The sequence below is a fragment of the Zingiber officinale genome, chromosome 5A, assembly GCF_018446385.1.
Source record: "Zingiber officinale cultivar Zhangliang chromosome 5A, Zo_v1.1, whole genome shotgun sequence".
NCBI lineage: Eukaryota > Viridiplantae > Streptophyta > Magnoliopsida > Zingiberales > Zingiberaceae > Zingiber > Zingiber officinale.
Window position 1 is genome coordinate 38,718,005 of NC_055994.1, and position 24,971 is coordinate 38,742,975.

General features: G+C 35.1%; 2 protein-coding genes across 2 annotated transcripts; one reads left to right on the plus strand and one right to left on the minus strand.

Annotated features, from left to right (window-relative positions):
• Positions 1-610: 610 nt before the first annotated feature.
• LOC121979532 lies at positions 611-4,795 on the plus strand. Its single transcript, XM_042531520.1, has 3 exons — positions 611-1,780; positions 2,422-2,535; positions 4,424-4,795. Exons 1-3 carry the CDS (start codon positions 611-613, stop codon positions 4,793-4,795), a joined length of 1,656 nt encoding a protein of 551 aa, XP_042387454.1.
• Positions 4,796-5,353: 558 nt separating this feature from the next.
• Positions 5,354-22,664, minus strand: LOC121980440. Its single transcript, XM_042532473.1, has 2 exons — positions 22,322-22,664; positions 5,354-6,311 (listed from the first exon to the last, which is right to left on the minus strand). The coding sequence occupies exons 1-2, from the start codon at positions 22,611-22,613 to the stop codon at positions 5,644-5,646; spliced, it is 960 nt and encodes a 319-aa protein (XP_042388407.1). The 5' UTR covers positions 22,614-22,664; the 3' UTR covers positions 5,354-5,643.
• Positions 22,665-24,971: the final 2,307 nt, after the last annotated feature.

Here is a 24,971-nt window from a genome sequence, read left to right on the forward strand (position 1 = left end):
TTCAGAATGATTCTGTGCTTCGCACAGAATGTTCATGGATCGATCGGCCGATCGATTCAATCCCTTGAATCGATCGGCTGATCGATTCAGAACGATTCTGTGCTTCGCACAGAATGTTCTCGGATCGATCGGCTGATCGATTCAGTACCTTGAATCGATCGGCTGATCGATCCAGACGCATTCTGTGCTGCGCAGAACCTTACCAATCGATCAGCCAATCGATTGTCTTACCTTCAATCGATCGGCTGATCGATTCAGAGGCAATCTGCCGCACAGCTATGTCTGAATCGATTTACCAGTCGATCTCTCACAGTGAGGCTATCACACACATAATCTTGTGACTTGCAGGAGCTCCTCTTGCCAAGAATCTGGTCCCCGACCTTCTTGGACTTCTCTTGCCTTGCATCTGGTCTTCTAACCCGCAAGAACTCTTTTTGCCAAAAATCCAGTCCTCGACCTTCTTGGACTTCCCTTGCATCTGGTCTTCTGACCTGCAAGAAACTTCTCCTGCAAACTCACAATGCATGTTAGTTCCACCGTATTAACCTAAATTTAAATAATTGTCAACACATTGAAACTTCCAGGGCATGATTGCACCAACACTAGTAATATGAGAGGTGAGTTTAATGGATTGCAAGCTTTGATTATAAAAGATTGTAGAGGTGCTTATTATGTTCATTGCTTTGCTCATCGATTACAATTGGCTTTAGTTGCAACATCAAAAAATGTGACACCTATTCATCAATTTTTTGATAGATTAACTTTTATAGTTAATATTGTTGGTTCTTCATGTAAGCGTAATGATGAATTGAAGAATGCTCATGCGGATGACATTGCACATTTGATTGCAATTAATGAACTCGAGACAGGGCATGGACTTAATCAAATGGGTACTTTACAACGAGCTGCTGATACACGCTGGAGTTCTCATTTGAGATCATTGAAAGGCCTAATTAAGATGTTTAGTGCATCGTGTACGGTATTGCTCAAGGTTATGGATGATGGGCTTCCTTCTCAACGAGCAGATGCAACATCTGTTTATGAGGAAATGACTTCTTTTGATTTTGTATTCATCTTGCATCTTATGAATGCAATGGAGCTGGTATTATCTACCAAGAATTTACTTCAACATATGAGGGATAACAAATGGAATGATTTGCTTGCAAAAGTGAAATCTTTTTGTGAACTTCGAAATATTGATATTCCAGATTTTAATGCTCCGTATATTGATAGGCAAGGACGAGCCCGCGTTCGTCAAGACAATTTCACCATTGAGCATCATTATCAGGTAGATCTCTTTTATGCTTCTATAGATTCACAGTTGCAAGAAATTAATGGACGCTTTAGTGATGATGCTATGGAATTTCTCATTCTTAGTAATGCCTTAAATCCTCAAAATGCGATGGAGTCTTTCAAAATTGAGGATATTTGTAAATTAGTTGAAAAGTTTTATGCCCAAGATTTTACAAAAGATGAAAAAGAGCAATTGGAGATGCAATTGAAGCATTACGAGTATAATGTAGTCAAAGGACCCAACTATAAAAATCTTTCAACTATTTCAGAATTATGTCAATGGTTGGTGAAGACTAACAAATCTGTTACATACAACCTCATTTTTAGAGTGATCATACTTGTGCTTACTCTTCCGATTTCCACTGCTACTACAGAACGATCATTTTCTGCGATGAATATTGTGAAAACAAGGCTTCGGAGCAAAATGGAGGATACTTTTCTCTCGGATGCATTAATGGTATATATTGAGAGAGAAATTGCTAAAAATGTGAGCATAGAAGATATCATTGAAGACTTCGAAAATTTAAAAGAACGTCGAATTCCTTTTTGTTAGAGGATTGTATGTGATACTTAATTGAATGTACATTAAGTTCATGGTTTGATCTTTGACTATGAGACTAATTTACAATTAGTTTTATGTCATTTCATCTATTTGAAAAAAAAATCTACTGCTATGTAAATTCAGCAAGTTTGTAGGTATGTTGGAGGTAGTGAATTCCTATTCGTTACTGCTCTGTACAATCTGGTGGAGAGTTTGGTTGTGGTGTAAAATCTTGGATTCCTATTTACTCCCTATCCATCTGTAAAATCTGCTGCTTTGGGAAATCTGCCGCTCCTATTTGTTGCTGCTTTGTAAATTAAATTTAGCAAGTTCTAAAAAATCTGCTTCAAAAGTTTTTATTGGAGGTTTGAGAAAATACATTTTAGAATAACTTATTGCCTTGCTATTGATTTTCTGTTACACAACTTATGATGATCTTATTACTTTATAGGTTTTTCATTTGGCACTGATGACTGAGTTTAAAAGAAACATTTACAAATTATGAAGTTGTTGATGGTAAGTCGTGATTATCTTTCTGATTATTTTTTAATCTTTGCAGTACATTATATTCACTGGTATTTATGCAGCTAGAGTCATTATTGACATGGAAAGTGGAAGGTCTAGACTCTAGAGAGTTTGGTTTTGTGACTTTTACATGCAGTGAAGAAGCTTCAGTTGCTATATGTGGCATGGATGGGAAGGTAAACATGTTTTTCTATTATTTTTGTTTATTTTAGATAATGTTAATAGAATATGTAGATGTTGTTGCATACTTGCATCATTCATTTTAAAAAATATGAAAGTGATTGGCCGCTTTATGGGATGCATAGTACAAATTAGAAATCTAATGGTATGGAATTTCATATAGACATAGTGATTATATTATGCTATGTTAGATTTCATAACTAAGGACTATAAATATTATTTTAGTCATTTTTTTCTTTTTTAATCATTCGAGTGTTTAAGATTGTGCTTAGGACCTTGATAAGTGCCTTCGGATAGTTTTTGGGTTCGAAAGAGTAGATGATTTTCATTATATGGTCCCCCCTAAATATAAAATCTTAGATCCGCCCTTGGTTGCAATAAGTAGTGAGCAAATGGGGGCCCCAGTACTCTATAAATTACGGCATCCTTTGCTTTCAAATTTTGCAATATTGTAGCAATTCTAGATTTGAAGGTCCTAGAGGCCTTCAATGTTGAGAATGTTAATTAATAATGTTTTTGAATTAATATAGGTGACGTAATTCTCTAATATTTCAACAAAAACTTGTGTTTATTGCAATTTTTTATTTCTAGTTTCATAGTTTGTAAATTGTAACAATTAGATATCTCAAATTTTGATAAAATTAATATCATTTCAAGATGATAATTTATTTCTCATTCTAAATTATACTCATTTTTATATATTTTAGTTAGTGATTTGATCCATGTTTGTAAATTATTGTTTCAAATGTTTCTTTAGATTTTATTATATAGTTTGAATAATTGAATATGTTTCATGACCCATAAATTCTAATAATTTATGAACATTTACTTTGACCTTATTAACTTTTAGTTTGTTTACTAATAAAGCTTAATTAATTGTCATTGTTTAGCCATTAAAATAAACATATATTTTAATAAATTTGTATAATTGTGTTTGAAATTTATTGACGAATATTTAGGATAAACTTTAGGTATTAAATATGACTTTATTTCCTGTATCTTATTTGATAATTTGAAATAAAAATATTTGATATAATGAAACAGTTGAAAATTTCCTCATTTGGTCTTAATTTATTTTATTTCGCCCACATAACTACAATTATTAGAGTGAATGAGTAATATAGAGATCTAATTTCTTTTAAATTTTTTTAAGATGTAAAATATTATATTTTGGATATAAATTGGAATTTGAATTTTGTGACTAAAATTTATTTAACTTATAAGTATAAAACCTATAAAAATATTTTAAAAAAATATATGAAATGTGACTCAATTGAATTTGAAAATTTTAGATTCAACATTTTTTTTAATAAAATTAAATTCAAATTTAAAATCCTTTTATGCCTTCAAATTAAACTAGGAGAGTTTTGTTAGAAACAACTTTAATCTGATTTAGTCAAATGCACACACGTATAGGAATCATATTGTATATTCAATGAGATTCCAATAAAATAAATTTAAAATGGTGAAAGATAAATAAATGAACTATTTCTAAATGTAATCAAAAAAATTCTGATAAGAATCATGTCAACCCTCGATATTCCCTGTGGCTGAGACTAAAGTAATGGGCTAACCGATCTAGGCCTAGAACTATCTCTATCTTTTAAAACCTTGAATGAACCTGGTTAACGTCAGCGGAAGAAAATCTAGAACAACTTACAGAAGAATTGAACACGATGGACAATGCAACCTATTACTGTATTACAAGTAGCCAAGTGAACGATATAGATACCCTAGAGGCTAGAGATTAACAAAGCTAGAATTGTACGGACATGGTAAGGAGGAAGAAATATGAAAACCAAATCGACCCCCATTTGATTGCAAACTAATAATCACAACTCCATGATCTCTACAGATAAGTAATCCAAAATAAAATTCAAAAAGCTTGACAGAAAAAGGAAAAATACCCGACAACTTGCAGCTAAATCCATCGACAGCAGCCCTTTCACGTGCACACCAGTCGTCAAACGAATTCCAATAGATAGTACCTCCGCTTTTTGGCCAACCAAACGGATGCCGACGACGAGAGACCTCACAAAATTCGATCAACCAAGAAAATCCTCAGTTGATCTCCGCTTCGACTCGGGGGATCATGGAGCCGTAGGCGCCAGCATAGCCACGCCTAAGGAGGGCCGGGCCGGGACTGTGCGTCGGCACAAGACGATCGATCGATCGAGGCAAACCCGGGGCTACGAGATCGCCGCCGATTCGTCTCCCTCCGCCGTAGAGATGCGCGAGCTCCGTGGCATTCGATGAAGGGCGACGCAGGACGGGGTGGTTTTGGAGGGGTGGCGGACTTATGGGCCAGATTCAAATCGAGTTTGTTGAGCTCGAACGAGTCCGCATTGACCGCCACTTCCCCAAGTCCAGGTATCGGACCCCTCTTACTTTGCCCTGTAGTTTACATATTTAGTGTAGGGCAGCGTATCATATCCGAATCAATCTCGCGAAATCTCTAATATCTCGCGAGGGGACATGCTGAGTGTGTGATCACACATGCAGAAAGGGTGGGGCTTAATAGTTGAAGAGTTAGGTTTGCCTACGTTACAAAAGATATAGATGTCCTTTTTGAAATTTAATGATTCTGATAACCTCTTTAACTGTTCTTGTCGGTCACCTTAATTGTCCTCTAAGTTATATATATATATATATAAATACAAAATAAAGAACGCTTTTCTTCTCTCCGTGAATTACGTAAAATCTAGAGTCCAGTTTCTTGTTGGAAACCAAGTCACCAAGAATCATTCACTGTAATTCAACACGTTTATAGCTATCAAATTGCATCCAGATCATTTATATATTAAAATAAAAAGGTAAAAGAAACAAGAACTCGTACCAGGCAAATCGTGACAACATTTGGCATATTAATGTCTCCCAAGTATTCGACCCTAAGCATGGTTGTCCCTTAGCAAACAACTACCCAGGATCTCACAGCATCCCAGCATACAAATTATTAGAAACACAAGTGAAAAACAGGGAACATAATCAGAAAAAGGTCTAGCACTCAGATTGTACTAACGAACGATCTCTCAGAAGGGCATTTATGCTGCAGAAGTCAATGATGAAAATGAAAAATATGCCACCAAGAATGATAAAGACTCCTGTCACAAGTTCTTGAAAGCTGATCCATGGGCTGTTTTCTGGGGCGTCAACCTCGCCAGTAATGCTTTATTGTGGCAGTGCTCGACATCAACGAAGTAGAAATTGTCATCCGCCTTGAAGGTCACAAATGGTCTATTGGTTTCCGGGGGCCTAATGTCCGAAAACTTGATTGTTTTCGGTAAGGGTGTAGCCAACCAAGACATCATCTCAACATCAATGCTATCCGAACCAGGTTCCCATCGTAGCTTGTGGATATATGGGCTTACAAACCAGTGCAAAGCTGCAGTAGTAGAAGCACTGAGGAAAATCACAGTCATTGCGACACCTCCTTTGAGGATGACATTCATCCCAGGTGAAGTCATGAATGTTATGACAGGTCCAAGAGACACTGACAGGCAGCAGGTTGACAGAGATAAAAGCTTTACTTTTTTAATGGTCGAAGTGATAGGTCCCACATAGGTTACCCCCTTATCTTTACTATCTTTCTCAGTCTCTCCTCTTGGAGGTCCGATGCTGATCTTGCCTTGATCATATTCAGATTTTAGATGTGCAACTCGAGTAGCCCATCTTTTCTGATCAGTAGCATATATGGAACTGTCCCTTAGGTGAAGCACTTGCCGAGTGAAGGTGTAGTAATGCTTCGATGTCCTATAGCTAGATGGCAGAAAATCTGAATATGGAAAAAAAAAAAGTCAGCAAGAAATATTTTCTGCAGCATCTTCAGGCGAAAAATCACACAGCATAAGCATATTACTCTTAGAGTTAAACATGTATAAGCTTCAAGAAATACCAAATGTTCATAGCTATGGACTTATGGTTGACAAAATCAGCCAGTGACATGGATTGGCTGAGTTGGATCACTGGCAAAAGCAAATAGGATCTTCCTCTAAAAGTTCCAAACCAGATATGGAAGAAATTTGAAAAACATGAAGTTGAGATGACCATCCAGTTTATTTATATAGTAGAATAATGATCTACATCAACTGATTATCATAACCTGTTCCACAAGCTTGCCCTGCAAGAGCCAGCAAGGGAACTTAAAGGAAAATTAATCAAGAAGCATAGCTAAATGCATCAAGACCCATCTATTTACAAATAAGCGTGGTTATCATAAGATTTAAAACTTAATAATGCACATGTATGACCTAGAAAAAAAATCTGAGATTAATGCCCTCACGATAGTTTTGAACTCCAGCAGCTTATATACATAATGATCAAAAGTAATGCTAACTTATAATTCTTGAATTCCAAGCAGAATTTCATTTTGTTTTTAACGTAAAAGTTGAATACATATACCGTAAGGGTAAATTCTTGATGTTGGTTATGAGTAGGCTTTAGAGTGTCTGAGTCATGCTGCCCAGATTTGCAAGCTTTCCAAAACCAATTGAACAAAGGTGGGATAACAAAGGTCTGACAGAGTTCGGCGACGGTGATTTTGAACATGGAACAATGGAAATAATTAATTGTGAATATATTCATATAAATATATAGATAGATAGATGAACTATTAAGCTATATACATATAAATGGTACGATTCTTTCAATTGTTAGCCGGCTAACAGTATAATTTATAACAAATAAATTAGAGTTAAGATTATTTATTTGTTATAAATTATATAACACTTTAATTAATTATTGTTAGTTATTATGCCGGTATGATAGGTACCTAGTAATTATTAATTTCAGTTACATAGTAATTAGCAGTAAATTTAGTTATATCTTATAGTAAATATCAGGGTTCGAAAAAATGCCCTAGGCAGCCGCCTAGGCGCTGTGCGGCGACAGGCCGCGCCGGAAACCTACCAAGCCGGTGACCTAAGTGGCTGGGCCTCCTCGACGGCCCTCGCGGGTTTCTGTGGGCCTCGGCTTTGTGGCGCAAGTATTTTAGGCATATTTTAGTCTTTTAATATAACTAAATCTAAAATCTTAATTTGTTCGAGGCTCTTCATCTTCTCTCATCGCCGCGGCTTTCGCTTTCGGTAAGCTTTTATTTTTGTTTCTATTAATTTTATTTTTGTTTCTCATGTTGAGTCGTCGACGCAGCAAGTCTCCGACAGCGCTAAACGCATTGCGAGACGTCCGCAACTGCCGGAAGCGTCTGCAGCCAGAAGCGTCAGGACACGTCTGGCAGCATCTCGCAATGCTTCCAGCGACGTCGGAAGCTTTCTGTGATGCTATCGGCGCCACTGGAAGCAACGCCGGACTTCGCAAACGCACCGAACGCGTCCGACGACGCTTCCGGCGACGCGCCTCCCGTGGCGCATCGCGTGCATTTTCCGTTTTGTTACTATGCATAATTCTTTTTTTAGGATTTAATAAAATAAAACAATTCCTAATTGGGATAATTTAATAGGGTTCATAAAGCTTAATAAAATTATCCCAATTAAATATATTTAAAATTTAAATTTTTTATAATAAATATTATTAATTTATGTAAAACAAATTTAAATATATAAAAATTATATATAAAATTCTAATAAACATAATTAATTTATATAATCGTTAATCAGATTTAAATATATAAATAATATATTTAAAATTTAATTTTTTTTATAAATATTATTAATTTATATAGTAGATTTAAAAAATATATTTAAAATTTAAAAAATTCTAATAAATATTATTAAATGTATATAAATCAGATTTATAAATTTTATAATTTATTAATTTATAATTATATTAATCAGATTTTAAAATATTAAAATTATATTAAAATTTAAAAAATTCTAATAAATATTAATAATTTATATAAATCAGATTTAAAAATATAAAAATATATTTAAATTTTAATTTTTTTTTTAATAAATATCTAGTAAATTTTATTAATTAGATTAAGATCTATAAAAAAAATAATCTCAAGACTTGTTAATGCTATATTTTGTATCGTATGATATAATTAAATTTTATTATATTATATATAATTTTTTCAGATTATCTGTTATTATAATGACAAGTAATTCATCTTCGACGGCATCTGTCATTCAACTCGAATCTGAGATTTTTAGAAGAAAGTCAAATGATATCGGATATGAGTTTGGGATATTGATTGATCCTAAGAACCTCAATAAAATTAAATGCAAGTTGTGTGAAAAAACAATGTCGGGAGGAGTGTATAGGATCAAGGAGCACATTGAAAATATACCTGAAAACATATCTGATTGTCGAAAAGCATCTCAAGAAGACAAAAATAAGTGCAAACGAACTATTTTAGAAGGGAGGAACAAAAAGAAGAACAAAATAATAAAAGAACAAAGTTGTAGAGCAAAGGTGACTATTTTTCTAGATGAAGGTCTTGAATTTGAAGGAATTGATAGAATTAAAAAACCTCTTCCACTTGGCCCCATGGATAGATATGCATTAGTAATTACTCCAAAAAATGTATGTTCAAGTGGGAGTAAAGTGCTTCGCCAAAAAAATATAAATGACGCTCTTTTCAAAGAGAGAACTCAACAAGTTCAACAATATGTTGGAAGATGGGTTTATGAAAATGAAATCTCATTCAATGGTGTTGATAATGATAGATTCAAGCAACTAATGGAGGCAATGGGTCAATTTGGAACAGGATTCAAACCTCCAACTCAATATCAACTTAGGGAGCCACTATTGAAAGTCGAAGTTGAAAGAACAAAACAATTGTTGAAGAAACATGAAGAAGAATAAACAAATGGGTGTTCGATCATGACAGGTGCATAGAGTGATAGAAAAAGAAGCATCCTAAATTTGTGTTAATTGCAAGAGGGTACTACATTTTTAGAGTCTAAGGAGTCTTCAGACGAGGCACGTACAGCTGAACTTATTTTTGAATATGTTGACAAATGTGTTGAACAAGTAGGAGTTCAGAATATTATTCAGATTGTAATGCAGCTAAATTAATGAGAGAAAAGCGACTTGGGATTTTTTGGAGTTCATGTGCAACTCACACAATTAATCTCATGTTTGAAAGTATTGACAAACTTCCACGATATAAAAAGGTTATTGAGCAATCCAAGTCTTTTACCATTTTCATCTATACTCATCATAAGACATTGTCATTGATGAGAAGTTTCACGAAGAAGAGAGACATAGTCTGATCAGGAGTTACCAGATTTGTATCAAATTTCCTCACATTGCAAAGTTTGATTAAAAAAGAAGTTAGTTTAAGGGTCACGTTTACAAGTGATATATGGGAGAAATGTAAATGGTCAAAAACAAACAAAGGGAAATTAGCTTACTCTACAGTGATGAACATGAGTTTTTGGAATGGTGTGATACTTTGTTTGAAAATATTTGCACCTTTGGTAAGAGTTCTTCGATTGGTAGATAGAGATAGAAAGTCATCAATGGAGTTTCTATATGAGGAGTTTCTTCAAGCTAAAGAAGATATCAAAGTGGCCCTGAACAATGTAGAATCAAATTACCAACCTATCATAGTCATTATTGAGTCAAAAATAAAGGATACACTTGATACACCATTCCATACCACTGCCTTTTTTTATTGAATCCCTATTTTTACTATAAAGATAGGTCTATTGCTCTTTATGAGGAGATCGCGACGGGGATTTTTGAATGCATGGAAATTTTGAATGTCAATGAGTTAGATCTACAAGATACAATTATTAACGAGGAATTTGCAAAATATAGAGATAAGACTAGGTTATTTAGAAAAACATTGACAGCAAAAGCATGTAAAAAAATGATGATACATCTAATCCATGTGCATGATGTACATACGATGCTCACACACCCAACTTGCTAAGGGTGGTATTGAGGATACTTTCATTAACTACAAGTTCATCTGGGTGTGAAAAAAATTGGAGTGCATTTGAAGGAGTAAATTTTAAACTTTCAGTCTTCAATTAAAGTAGCTATAATTTTTTAAGTTTATATTCATGTACTAACTATAATATTTACTTTCTCTTTTTGTTTAGATTCATACAAAGAAAAGAAATAAGTTGGATGTCAACAGTTTGAACAATCTAGTATTTGTTCAATTTAATACTAGATTGTTGAACAAACAAAAGAGAGAAAAAGAAAGGAATATCGATGTCCTTCTTGTAAAAGATGCTTCAAATGCACAAGGTTGGATTGTGGATGGTGGGAAAGATGATGAAGTTGAACTAGGCTCCGGGCTCAGTTAGCAAATAGTTGATGAAGTGGAGCAAATGAAAATCTACAACCCCGAAGAAGCTCTAGAGTGAGAGAACTTCATGAAGATGATTTTACATCCGAAGAAGAAGAGGAGGATCACAATAATGATATTGAATCTATGTTCAATGAAGAACAAGTTATTGAAAATTACGGAGAAGAAGAAGCAGAATAAATATGAGAGATATTATTAGTTGTGTAATTTTGAACTCATTTTATTAAGGCATGATTTATGTTATTCAACAATTATATTTTGCTTAGTGATTCACCATGATGTAATCTTGAATTGAACTCTTGCTACTATTTTCTAATGTTTTCCACCACTAAAGTTGTTTTAGTATATAACAAGATTTTAAAATTCGAGTTAGATATATGTTCTACTGCTTACTACATGATTATAATGACTTACTGCATGTCCTACTGTTCAACTGTTTCTTTTACTCGTATTTACAGAATCTATTATATTTCCTTTGCACAAAACTGTTAGTTTTCTTTTCTAGTTTTTCATTTTTTGGTATTGGAAAGTATGCATTTATTTCATCATACATAGTTAGATCTTCATTGCTGTGAAATTGTTTAAGACAACATTCAGATTTGCATATGACATTGTCCACAGTCCACATAAAACCAGGGATATCGAAGAATTCGTCTAACGGCGCCTAGTCCTCGCTTAGGCAGCCTAAGCGCTGGTTTGCCGCCCAACTAGCGCCTAGCGAATTTTAGAACTTTAGTAAATATTTTCTTGTAATTGTCAGTAAATTATAAATATAATTACAAATCAACTATGAGTAAAATAAAAGTAAATAATCAATAAATAACTATAATACAACTAAATTATAATTATTAAATAAATAAATAAAGAATTATAATAAAATAAAGAATTAAAAATTACAACTTATAGTGACTCAAGTTATTATGTAATTATTAATAACTCAATTAAATAAATATTAAAATCATATCTATGATACAATATCAAAAATATATCATTCTTGTTACAACCAAAATAACAACAACACAACTTATGACAAAATGTTTGTGATAATCCTATGTATGGAAAAATTAATATATAGAAGAAAATATAAATTTTGAATATAGTTCTAAAATATATTTTAATTAAATTGAGGACTTTATGATCTATGCTCTAATCCTATGAAGCTTTTATTATTCCTAACTAGGATTTCAATCTTTCTAGTTTTAGCTTCACCTGTAAATGTCAAGGCTCCTTTAACAACACTGTGATAGACATTGTAAAGCACCTCACTCAAACCTAAATAGTGAGAGTGGCCGAAGTTATATCCTGCCACTATGACCAGAAAGTCCACAACTAATTGATGTGAGTATGATTACCCTCTAGCCCAATGGTCTAGTAGCATGGAGATGCATGTCCAAGGTAGGTAAGTAACAATAAGTTTGCGAATGAGTCCATGGGGTAAGAAGCAATGAATAAGAGAGCAACATGTGCCTGATCAAGCTGCTCAAAGGTCAAGGAAATTGACAAGCTAGCTCCACCTGAAAGACCATGTCTCCCTACAATATATAGGTGCTCTTTGATGCCATAAAAGAAGTCCAGGTATTGCATTAAGGTTGGGATCGGATGGGGCGGGGTGGGGTGATGGTTGAAGGTAGATTTGCTATAGTGGTTTCTGGAAGTCATGCCTAAGGCAATTCTCATGCAACAACTTATCACCCTTCTCTAGCTCAGTTCATGTAACACACTGCCTCATGCTTCCATCTTCAGCTTAATCAACCTAATCCTCAAAACCTATATGATCCACATCTAACCAATCAAAGACCCACCATATCTAACTGCTCAAACACCCCAAATCAGGCTAAACTTAGGATGACCTTGACTGCACCTTGACCGAGTCAAGTCCACATCGTCAAAATCCCCTCCACGTTGGCTGGAATACTCGGCCTCAACTTTAGTCCAACTGAATTCCACCCATTTGATCCTTCTTTATCAACTTTTCCAATTGAAGTCTGAGCTTATGAGAATAATAAGCAGATCTATCTATCTGTTCTAATATTTCATAATAGATTAGGTTACCTATCGAACATAGCTGCATTGAGAGACAGGGAAAGAAGCATAAATCATCATCTTTGTTGAAGTGACATTTACACAAGGTGGCAAATGTCTCTACAAAGAAAGGAGTCAAAGCTGTAGTTTCCCATGGTCAATAGAGAAACTGCTTGGATTCAAGGTCGATGGTGATAGATAGAAAAACTTAAGAAACAATAAAGTTCAGGCTACAAACGATGTTTGGTATAATGTCAAAAGTTTTTTCCATATTTCATGAAGTAAAATGGTGAAGGTGAAGAATTTGCAAAATGAAGTTGACTAGGGCATCATAGAAGAGCTAAGGCACAATTATGAGGATGACAAAGAGAAAGACTTAAAGTTTCCCTTGTTCTTTTACAATGACTTCAACTTAATTTCTAATATATTAGATTTGATTTAATATCTTAATTGGTTATACTTCATTTTGATTGGTTGAATTTATAGCATCAAATTGTATTGAATCAAACTGAATCATTGTTCGAAAAAACGCCCTAGGTGGCCGCCTAGGCACTCTGCGGCGGTAGGCTGCGCCGAAAACCTAACAGGCGGGTGACCTAGGCGGGCGGGCCTCGATGGGCTTTGGCGGGCCTCGACGCTGCAGCTCAAATATTTTAGGCTTTTAAGTTTTATTATGTTTGTAAATCTAAAATCCTAATTTGCCCGTTTGCGTGAAATGGCTCTTCGTCTTCTCTCATTCCCGCGGCTTCGGGCTTCGGCGCGTCCGGAAAATTTTTACTTTTTTTTGTTTCTATTATTTTTATTTGTTTCTCCTGATGAGTCATCGTTGCGGCACATCTCCAGCGGTGCCGGACGCATCGCGGAACGCGTCCACAGCCACCGGAAGCGTCCACAGCCACCAGATGTGTTGCAGGACGCATCCGACGACATCTCGCGATGCTTCGGACGATGTCGGAAGCTTTCCGCGACGCTTCCGACGCCGCTGGAAGCAACACCGGACTTCGCTGGACACGCCGGACGCATCCGGCGATGCTTCTAGCGGCGCTACTAGAAGCAATGTCGAACTTCGCCAAATGCGCCGGACGCGTCCGGCGATGCTTCCAACGACGTCGGACACCTCTCGCGAGCCGTCCAGCCCCTGGTGGTGGCGATTGTCACATGGTTTTTCACGGTACTGTGTATAATTTTTTTTAGGATTTAATAAAATAAAACAACTTTTAACTGGAAAAATTTCAATAATAGGATTTCATAAAGCCTAATTAAATTATCTCAATTAAATATATTTAAATTTTAATTTTTTTAATAAATATTATTAATTTATATAAAAGATATTTAAATATATAAAAATTATATTTAAAATTCTAGTAAACATAATTAATTTATATAATCAGATTTAAATATATATATATAATTTAATTTTTAAATAAATATTATTAATTTATATCAATCAGATTTAAAAATATAAAAATTATATTTTAAATTTAAAAAATAATAAATATTATTAATTTATATAAATCAAATTTATGAATTTTATATATTATTAATTTATATTAATCAGATTTAAAAATATTAAAATTATATTAAAATTTAAAAATTTTCAATAAATATTATTAATTTATATAAATCAGATTTAAAAATATTAAAATTATATTAAAATTTAAAAAATTCTAATAAATATTATTAATTTATATAAATCAGATTTAAAAATATTAAAATTATATTAAAATTTAAAAAATTCTAATAAATATTATTAATTTATATAAATGAGATGTAAATATATAAAAAATTTATTTAAAATTTATTTTTTTAATAAATATCTAATAAATTTTATTAATTAGATTAAGATATGTAAAAAATTATTTTCAGACTTATTAATGTTGTATTTTGTATTGTATAATTAAATTTTATTATGTTACATATAATTTTTTCATGTTATCATAATGGGAAGCCATCTATTTTCGACCGCATCTATCACTCAACTTGAATTCGGAATTCTTAGAAAAAAGTCAAATGACATCGGATGGAAATTTGGGATATTGATTGACCCTAAGAACTTCGATAAAATTAAATGTAAGTTGTGTGGGAAAATAATGTCGAGGGAGTCTATAGGATCAAGGAGCACATTGAAAAAATACCTGAAAATGTATCTGGTTGTCGAAAAGCATCTCAAAAAGACAAAAATAAATACAAACGGACTATTTTAGAAGGGAGGAACAGAAAGAACAAAATAATGGAAGAATGAAGTTGTAGAGCAGATGTGGTCATTTCTCTAAACAAAGAATGTTTTGAAATTGAAGGGATAGATGGAATTAAAAAACCTCTTTCACTTGGCCCCATGGATGGATATGCATCAATAATTGCTCAGAAAATATAAGTTCAAGTGGGAGTAAAGTGTTTCGCCAAAAAAATATAAATGAGACTATTTTCAAAGAGAGAACTCAACAAGTTCAATAATATATTGGGAGATGGGTTTATGAAAATTGAATCTTATTCAATGCTTATTCAATGTTGTTGATAATGATCACTTCAAACAACTAATGGAGGCAGTGGGTAAATTTGGATCAAGATTCAAGCCTCCAACTCAATATCAACTTAGGGAGTTATTGTTGAAAGCTGAAGTTGAAAGAACAAAACAATTACTGAAGAAACATGAAGAATGGGCAAAGAATGGGTGCTCGATAATGACAAATATATGGAGTGATAGAAAAAAAAGAAGCTTCTTAAATTTGTGTGTTAATTGCAATAAGGGTACTATATTTTTAGAGTCCAAGAAATCTTCAGATAAGGCACATACAGCTGAACTTATTTTTGAACATGTTGACAAGTGTGTTGAACAAGAGCTCAGAATATTGTATAGATTGTAACAGATAATGCCACCAACAATATGGCTGCAACTAAACTGATGAGAGAAAAGCGACTTGGGATCTTTTGGAGTTCATGTGCAACTCACAATGTTAATCTCATACTTGAAAGTATTGGCAAACTTCCACAATATAAAAAGATTATTGAGCAATCTAAGGGTGCGTTTGGTTTGCCCCATTTTCATTTTCATTTTCTGAAAAACGCGTGTTTTTCGTTTTTTAGAAAATGACTTTTCCGCGTTTTTCGTTTTCTTAGAAAACGCTCTCTCATTTTCTTAAAAATGAACGTGGAAAACGCAAACCAAACACGTTTTCCATTTTATCATAAAATGAAAACAGAAAACAACGTGGAAAACGCAAACCAAACGCCCTCTAAGTCTTTTATCATTTTCACCTATACTCACCATAAGACGGTTATTGAGCAATCTAAGTCTTTTACCATTTTCATCTATACTCACCATAAGACTGTCATTGATGAGAAGTTTCACGAAGAAGAGAGACATAATCTGACCAGGAGTTACAGGTTTGTATCAAATTTCCTCACATTGCAAACTTTGATTGAAAAAAAAACTAGTTTAAGGACAATGTTTACAACAAGTGATATGTGGAAAAAATATAAATGGTCAAAAACAAACAAAGGGAAATTGGCTTACTCTATAGTGATGAGCATGAGTTTTTAGAATAGTGTGACACTTTGTTTGAAAATATTTGCTCCTTTGGTAAGAGTTCTTCGACTAGTAGATGGAGATAGAAAGTCATCAATGGGGTTTCTATATAGGGAGTTTCTTCAAACTAAAGAAGATATCAAAGTGGCTCTGAGCAATGTAGAATCAAATTATCAGCCTATCATAGTCATTATTTGAATCAAAAATAAGGATAGACTTGATATATCATTCCATACCACTGCCTTTTTTTGTTGAATCCCTATTTTTACTATAAAGATAGGTTTATTGCTCTTTATAAGGAGATCGCGACGGGGATTTTTGAATGCCTGGAAATTTTGAATGCCAATGAGTTAGATCTACAAGATACAATTATTAACAAGAAATTTACAAAATATAGATATAAGATTAGGTTATTTGGAAAAACATTGACAGCAAAAACATGTGAAAAAAATGATGATACATTTAATTCATGTGCATGATAGAGTACATACGGTGCTCACACACCCAACTTGCTAAGGGTGGTATTGAAGATACTTTCATTAACTACAAGTTCGTCTGGGTGTGAAAGAAATTAGACTACATTTGAAAAAGTAAGTTTTAAACTTTCAGTCTTTAATTAAAGTAGCTATAATTTTTAAAGTTTATATTCATGTACAAACTATAATATTTACTTTCTCTTTTTGTTTAGATTTATACAAAAAAAGAGAGATAAGTTGGATGTCAACAGGTTGAATAATCTAGTATTTGTTCAATTTAATGTTAGATTGTTGAACAAACAAAAAAGAAAAAAAAAAAAATGTCAATGTCCTTCTTGCAAAAGATACTTCAAATACACAAGGTTGGATTGTGGATGGTGGGGAAGATGATAAAGTTGAACTAGGCTCCGGGCTCAAATAGTTGATGAAGTGGAGCAGATGAAAATCTACAACTCCGCAGAAGCTCTAGAGTGAGAGAACTTAATCAAGATGATTTTACATCCGAAGAAGAAGAGGAGGATCATAATAATAGAGTCTGTGTCTAATGAAGAACAAGTTATTGAACATTATGAAGAAGAAGAAGTAGAATAAATATAAGTCTATAAGATATTATTAGTTATGTAATTTTGAACTTATTTTGTTAAGGAATGACTTATTTTATTCAACAATTATATTTTGTTTAGTGGTTCACAATGATATAATCTTAAATTGAACTCTTGCTACTATTTTCGAATGTTTTCCACCACTAAAGTTGTTTTAGCTTGTAGCAAGGTTTTAAAATTCGAGTTGGATATATGTTCTACTGTTTACTGCATGATTACTGCATGTTCTACTTTCTTTTGCTCGTATTTACTGAGTCTATTATATTTTCTTTAGACAAAACTATTAGTTTTCTTTTTCTAGTTTTTCATTTTTTATATTGGAAAATATGCATTTATTTCAGCATGCATAGTTAGATCTCCATTACTATGAAATTGTTTAAGGCAACATTCAAATTTGCATTATGGTATTGTCCGTAATCCACATAAATCAAGGGATACCGAGGAATCCGCCTAACGGTGTCTAGTCCCCACCTAAGCGACCTAAGCACTAGGTGTTGGTCTGCCGCCCGACTAGTGCCTAGCGAATTTTAGAACCTTGAACTAAATCATCATATCTTTTAAACTTTGGATCACAAGTCAAAAATATTGTACTACATGAATTGTAACATATCGTATGATACAAACCATGAATCATAAAATTTCAACAATTATCATAATTAGCACTTCAGATATTAATTAGCACCACAATGAGAATTGATCCATTACAAAGTTGGAAAAGGTGATGATAAATACTAAATGCCTCTCTTTCATGATTCTCATGTGGTTTTCTTACCTCCTGACAATTTTGCCTCCTGACATTTCTGATCATTCTCCAACTGCAACTCAAATTAGTAGATCTCTAAAGTCTTCACCTTTTAGAGCCTTATGTTGATTTCTTTATATTATAGAGTAGCTAGGATGAGTGGGTTGAAATTGATTCTCCTATGTGGTGCATCCTTGCATAGAAGCCTAAGATCCTTAAAATGGATTTAAACAGGGACGGACCCAAGAATTAGAATTGCACTGGGCTATGGCTTACATAGGTAATAAAAAAATTTAACTTCATATTAATATTGGTAAATACTGTTGATATCCTATTATCATGATATACTATGGATGAATTGATTAAAAAAAATTGTAGATTACTTTCAAAGCAGAAGAAAGAAGAGAAGCAATGAGCTCATGGATCAGATATGATATGCAATAATTTCCAATAATTAGCAAATCACAGAGTATCAAACTGCACTGAGACAAAAGAAATCGTAGAGAATATGCAGGTTCTACAATCGGATGTTGCCAATGATTGACAAGCCCATCAATCCCATGATGGTCAAGCAGACAACAATCTCATGCTTGAATCCTCTATAATGTAGTTCTCCACCGGCAAATCTAGATAAGAGGTTTCCGCATCTCCACCGACGACGATTCTATCGGCAGTGAGAAACAAATGTCAAGTCCCACGTTGTAGCCGTCGGCCACCGATATCTACATCTAGATCAGGAATGCCCGCTTCACTTGCTGGTACCCTGCCGCCTCCAAGTACGTAATCGACACACCGGAGTCAATGATCACGCCGTCGATGCCATCATATTGGGGGGCAAAGGTGGAGCTTGGGATTTGGAGGTGGGTCCCACCGACAGTGATGCCTTTGAGGGGGAGGTAGTAGAAGGATGGCTATTGCGGGTTCTTCAGCAACGGGATCGTTTGCACGGCCGTTGCAGCTTCTCCGACACTGAGATCGGCCAGGGAGCCAAAGAGAAGGGGACTCTTCTTTGATTGGTTCAAGGAGGTGAGGCAGAAGGAGAACTTGCCCAATCCTAGCTGAGATATCAATGAGAGTGGTCCGTAGCCAAGCCCCACGATCTTTACTCCCAACGAGAAGTCGTTCCTTGTTTGGTGCCGCCACAGCCTAACGCGTCGCCAAGCACTGTCATCGCGTTCACGCCGCCTCCAAACTCAAATGTATCTCTCATGAGCACACCTTGCGTCGACGACGAGGAGTCGTTGTAGGCGTATAGGTACTCGCATTCACGTTGAATGGGTAATCGATGATTTTTCGGGCTAGGCTATAGCCCAGGACAACCCTGCTGTCGATCCGTCTCTAGATTAAAAGTCATTGTTTTGAGAGTTAGGAAAGAGAAATAATACTGAGTTGAGCAAGACAAAGGTTAAATTAGAGACGGTTGGAGACGGTTCAAAAGGCTCGGCCAATTAATCTTATGATTCGATTGGTAGGACCTAAGAGACTTTGCAACATGGAAATCCAAAAGTTTGTCTTGTGCAGGAAGTTTAAAGTTGATTAACCATAACATTATGGAAAGGATATTGTCTTGGATAACTGCTTTCTCTCTTCCAAAGCTTTTCATTCAGAGGCTATAACAGTTGAATAGTTGATTTCTTGGTTTGTATGGTGTGGAAAAGATAGTCAATGTTTGCATAAAGTTGCATTTGAGAAGATAGGACTCCCAAAAAAGAGGGATGGATTGGGCATAAGATTGCCTTAGTAAAGCTTGCCTTATCAGATATTTATAGGATATTGTCTCTAAGAAAGATTCATTTCAACTAGATTATTAACAAATGGCTCTATATGGACTGCTGGATCACTTTCAAGTTATGCTATTGGGATTAACTTAACGCTATCACTCAGAGATATGGCATCCCCATGTAAAAAGAAAATAGGACAGTGAATGGGCTGGTTTATGGGTAGATAACAGGCTTTCTCAAGTTATTCTCTATGTCTTAATGAAAGAAGAGATTTGTCATCATACTTAAGCACAGCTACTTAATTTAGCAGTGGAAGAAAAACACTAGACTTAAGCACAACTGCTTAGTTTAGCAATGGAAGAAAAACACCAGAGTTAAGCACAGCTACTCTAGCTATTGGGGTAGCATTTTAACCTATAAGCTGGAAGTATTAGATTAGAATGATTATGTTTTATGAAATTACAGTGCTAATAGGAAGTTTACCTTGAAATCACAAATAAGCATGAGTTTGTCCAAGGTAGGGCAGCAATTGTAGATTGACACAGTATGGTGTGGTTCAAAGGTTACATTCTTCAAATGTCAATTTTTACATAATTAGTGTTTACAAACATCCTATGTGTGCTTACAGAATCCACAAATGGGGATCACTGTGAACACTGTGCTTATTGCGTTGAAGATGATGAGTTTGTCTCTTGTTTTCTTAGATGCTCCTTTGTGTCCTTTTTTATGGCAAGATGTGGTAGGAAAGCTTTCTTCAATCAGAAGGAAAATGACTTTCAGAAAGGATTAACTCATGAACTTCTGAAGAAAGGAAATCCAAAGAGCAAGCTGTTGTTTAATGCAGTTTTTACCATGTGTAGGAGTGTAACAGAATATCAATCATTAAGCAAACCATGGTTCCTGAACCTTTGTTGAGGAAGTGGAATTGCATATTATTATTATCTGAGTGTTGTTTTTAATTTGAAAGTTGTATTTGTCTCAATAAGGGGGGTTGTTTCTATCTGAATCAGGCTATATATTAACTCTTGCTGCAGCAAAATGAGATTTCATAAGAAATCATAACCAATCTGGGCAAATACCCGTTAGAGCAACTGATTGTTAGATAAAAGACACATGTCAAGAGCAAAAAATGTATGCACGAACAGAAAGTGATCTGATGAATAGAAGCAAATCCAGGAGCAACTTATGTTTAGGTGGAAAAGACACGGGACAGAGAGATATTGAGTCCACTAAAAAAAATGTAGATCCGCTAACAGCCCCCTAGTGTTGGCCTCACGGATATGGAGGGAGGTACATGCAAGTACACAAACGTCAAGCGCATGGTGGAGTAAATCTCAGGTCATCAGTTCCTAAAAAAATCGACCCCTGGCCATTACGCTAAAGATGTCATACGTTCACCGTCTGTGCTACGCCCTGGGGGCTTGAGTCCACTAAAGGTGAAGCAACACATGGTAAGAGGCCATTAGATGGGAAATCACTTCCAAAGCCTTAAAAAGAGGAAATATTCCAATCATTTTGGATTATCATGGATTGCGTACAAGGAAAAAAAATTTACTAGCATGGACACTCTGAGCTCAGTTCGAGCCATAACATATTGCAAACCCACTTAACTCCATTTCAACCCAAGATAAAACAACTTAAATCAAGCTACACTATAGATCATAACCACTCACAGTATCCCATGCTTCATTTTCTGAGAAAAAAATGAAGCCAACTTGACCGAAAACCAAACAACTAGGACAAGTTAACATTCACTACATCCCTTCCTAGTGATTTTGGTTGAACTGATTCTAGTTTGGGCAAACAAGATTTGTACCTTACTTGAATTTGACTGACTACACCTGACTTGGGTTCCTCTTGCCACATTCGCTATAGAGGACCAGAACTAGTTCAAACAACAGATAGACATAATTGTAATCTACTGTAAAAATACGACAACAATATCACACACTTGTTGTTTCTTCTGTATTAGCTATTGAAGTGAATCCTGAAGTGAGTTTCAGATATATGAGAGGCGATTGGAGTTCTCGAGTCACTTATGTATTATCTTCCTTTTTTTTAATGGAAGACAGATTTTCAGTTTCAGAGTAATTGCGGACTGAGGGATCATGTTCCTTGTGCATTCTCTGATTCCGTTACATACTCACTTGCCTTGTGAAAAAATGTCGCAGAAGAAATTGCTATACTTCTGCACAAACCGCAGCAGAACTATTTGAATAACTAACTAAAATAATCTGAACTGGACAAGGATGCATTCACAGACTTATTCAATGTAGAAATTAGCACAATATGTAAAACCCAAAGAATAAACCCCGTTTTATCCCACAGTAAATTAAAAGAGAAAGAGGCTCAAACCAATTCCAAGATTAACCTTCCAATTACTAAACAAAAATGTTACTTATTTCTATCAGATTATTTCACGGTGCCTAGAGCTACTACAAGTCGATGAAGAAAAAAAAAATAAAAACTCACCTCCCGAGGACCTCGGCGACGGTCTTGATGTAGTTACAAATAATCTCGTCGCAGGTGACGGAGGCGAAGCAGCAAAGCTAGAAAACGGCCGGGAAGAGGCGGATTGAGTACTCAGCGGTGACGGTGGAGGCAAACAAGAAGGGGGCGGTGGACCGGCCGATCGACTAAGGAATGAAAGGGGAGCGCTCGAGAAGCAAGGAGCAGGCGGGGAGGAGCCTGATAGAAAGATAGAACGCACCGCTGGTAGGGAGAGATATGAGTGGAGCCTCGAAATGAGGATTCGGCTCGCCATGGCAGCGAGAGAGCGCGGCCGGGGAGGTTCGAGTTCGGGGTTTTTTTTGCTAGGGTTTTAAATATGGTGGAGACTTTTGGGCAATTGCGTATGACTTGCCTTGCGGTAAGAGTCGCGTGGGAGTGGCGAGGCCCAACTCAAATGGGCAGTGGCCCAAAACTACTAGAGAACTTCTATTGAATTGATATTAGCGGGGCAATCAACTACCAGCAAATAAACAGTGCTGGACCGTTCCCATTTATCTGCGCTTCCTGAATTTTCGATGGTCAATTGGAAAATTCAATAGACCGAGCTCGTTATCTCTATATGAATAAAAAGTAAAAATATCTAGATGTCGGCCTTTAGAATATGCCCCTCTTAGCCCTCCAAGGTTGGGTATAATGGTAAAAGGTAGGATGTATTTTTCAAATAATAAGGATTCAATTCGAATACATGACATATCTAGGCAATTGAAGTATTAATAAAATTAGGGTGTCATGTTAGAAGCCATTGTGCTTCTTATGAAATGTAAGGTCATACTATTTATCATAGGATTAGTCGGATTGTAAGATATGAACATCTAGTATAAAAAAATCAATATGCCCCTCCTATCCCTCAAGCTATGGTGCAACAACAGCAATACTTCAATAGTTCCCAAGTATCCATGATTCGAGTCTTAGCTATGTCGTGCTATAGGGTGATTTATTCTCGTGGGACGAAAAATTTGGGATGTTAGTTATTGAGTGACGAGACACTTTTCGAATTTACCTTGGTGGTTAGTGAAAAACTTCTATAAAGTTGAATCGATCACCTCTATGATTAGTATATTCAAAAAGTTGGATACCTAATTTAGAAAAAAGAAAAAAAAATCAATATGCCCCTCCACCGAGGCACGGTGCAAGGGTAAGAGATAGGACAAATTCCCATGCAGCGAGAGTTCGAATCTCACAATGAGCATTCTCTAATGCCTATTGAGTTCGAACCATTGGTGATGTTGGGTTGCCCGCCAAGACCCATCTGCGCTCCCCGGATTTTACCTGATAGTTAATGTGAAAATTTTATGGGACCAAGCCAGTTATCTTCAGGATTAGTCGATCTCAAGAGTTAGAATACCCCTAAGCACAATGCAACGACAAGGTGCTCAATAGAATACCCAAGTACCTATGGTTTAAATCCTAGCTATGGTGCACTGCAGATAATTTTCCTCCAATGAAATGAAAAATCTGAATCTATGACATTGCCTATTGGGCAAGGAGCTACTCGCACTTTCATATTTATTTAAATGGACAAACTAAGAGAAGATCACTCGCCTCGCAGACTAGTTAAGCTCAAGGCCTAGTGATGAGCATAGATTATATATATTTGTAAGCATTATTTATTATATATCTTGTTGCATTTCATGAGCATAATTTACATTCGCACTTTCAATTTCTTTGAATTTTGTTACTTTTACTCTTTTAGTTCGGAGAATTACTATTTAATTATTTTCATTAATAGGATTTGAATTTGGAACTAAAATGAATCATCGAATGTGAAGTTGGAGCAAGGAGCATGCTCTGGCCATGTCATAACATGGGCATGCTCCTAAGGCTAACAAAGATAAAGAATAGAGCGAAAAAAGGCTCAACATAGGCTAACCATGCCTCATCATCGAGCTTCATTATTGAGTCAAACACACGAAACATCCATGAAGAAAAAGGATTCAAAAGACCATCAAAATAAAGTTTTAATCAAGAAACATACTCCAACAATATCCCATGGCACGAGCATGTTTATATAGAAAAAATAGGACACAAAACGACACTAACCCCCCCCCCCCCCCCCCCCCCCAACAGAGCCCACCACGAGGGGTCATGTTGGCTGGCATGACCCGTGCCCAAAATGGCCATTTTCCATAGCCTAACACGGGCACCCGTGCCAGCTGACACGGATTGTGTTAGCCTTGGATTATACTACAGACCAAACTTTGAATGGTCATAACTTATGCTTGGTTTGAGTCATAGGGTGTACCACCTATGAAAATATAGATAATTTTAAGATCTACAATTTTGATTCAAGATCCAAATTAAGAAAACCAAGTTTAAAGGTCAAAAAATCTATTTCGGTGGAGCCATATATGTAAGATATGATAAATTCAATAATAAGTGTTATTGGAGTAATAACATTAATTGGACTTTTTGAAAATTTTTAGAATTTTTTCGAGATTTAAACGAAGTTCATATGACTCGTTTTGAGGGGGTGAATTAGTTGGGTTGGAAGAAAGCCTGTTTGGAATATCCCTCATGTTGGAGTTGATTGGGATTGTTAATAAATAATTTTAATTAAAAAAAACCCTAACTTACATAATTGAGTTAACATGCTGATTAGGCTTTTGATGTT

Excerpts from the sequence above, each read along its gene's own strand:
- LOC121979532 (XM_042531520.1), top strand. The coding sequence starts at position 611 with ATGAGAGGTGAGTTTAATGGATTGCAAGCTTTGATTATAAAAGATTGT. Across the intron at positions 1,781-2,421 it reads AGAGAGAAATTGCTAAAAAT|CTAGAGTCATTATTGACATG; the intron begins GTGAGCATAGAA and ends GTATTTATGCAG. Across the intron at positions 2,536-4,423 it reads TATGTGGCATGGATGGGAAG|CTTGACAGAAAAAGGAAAAA; the intron begins GTAAACATGTTT and ends AAATTCAAAAAG.
- LOC121980440 (XM_042532473.1), bottom strand. The coding sequence starts at position 22,613 with ATGGCGAGCCGAATCCTCATTTCGAGGCTCCACTCATATCTCTCCCTA. Across the intron at positions 6,312-22,321 it reads GTCGCCGAGGTCCTCGGGAG|ATTTTCTGCCATCTAGCTAT; the intron begins GTGAGTTTTTAT and ends TTCCATATTCAG.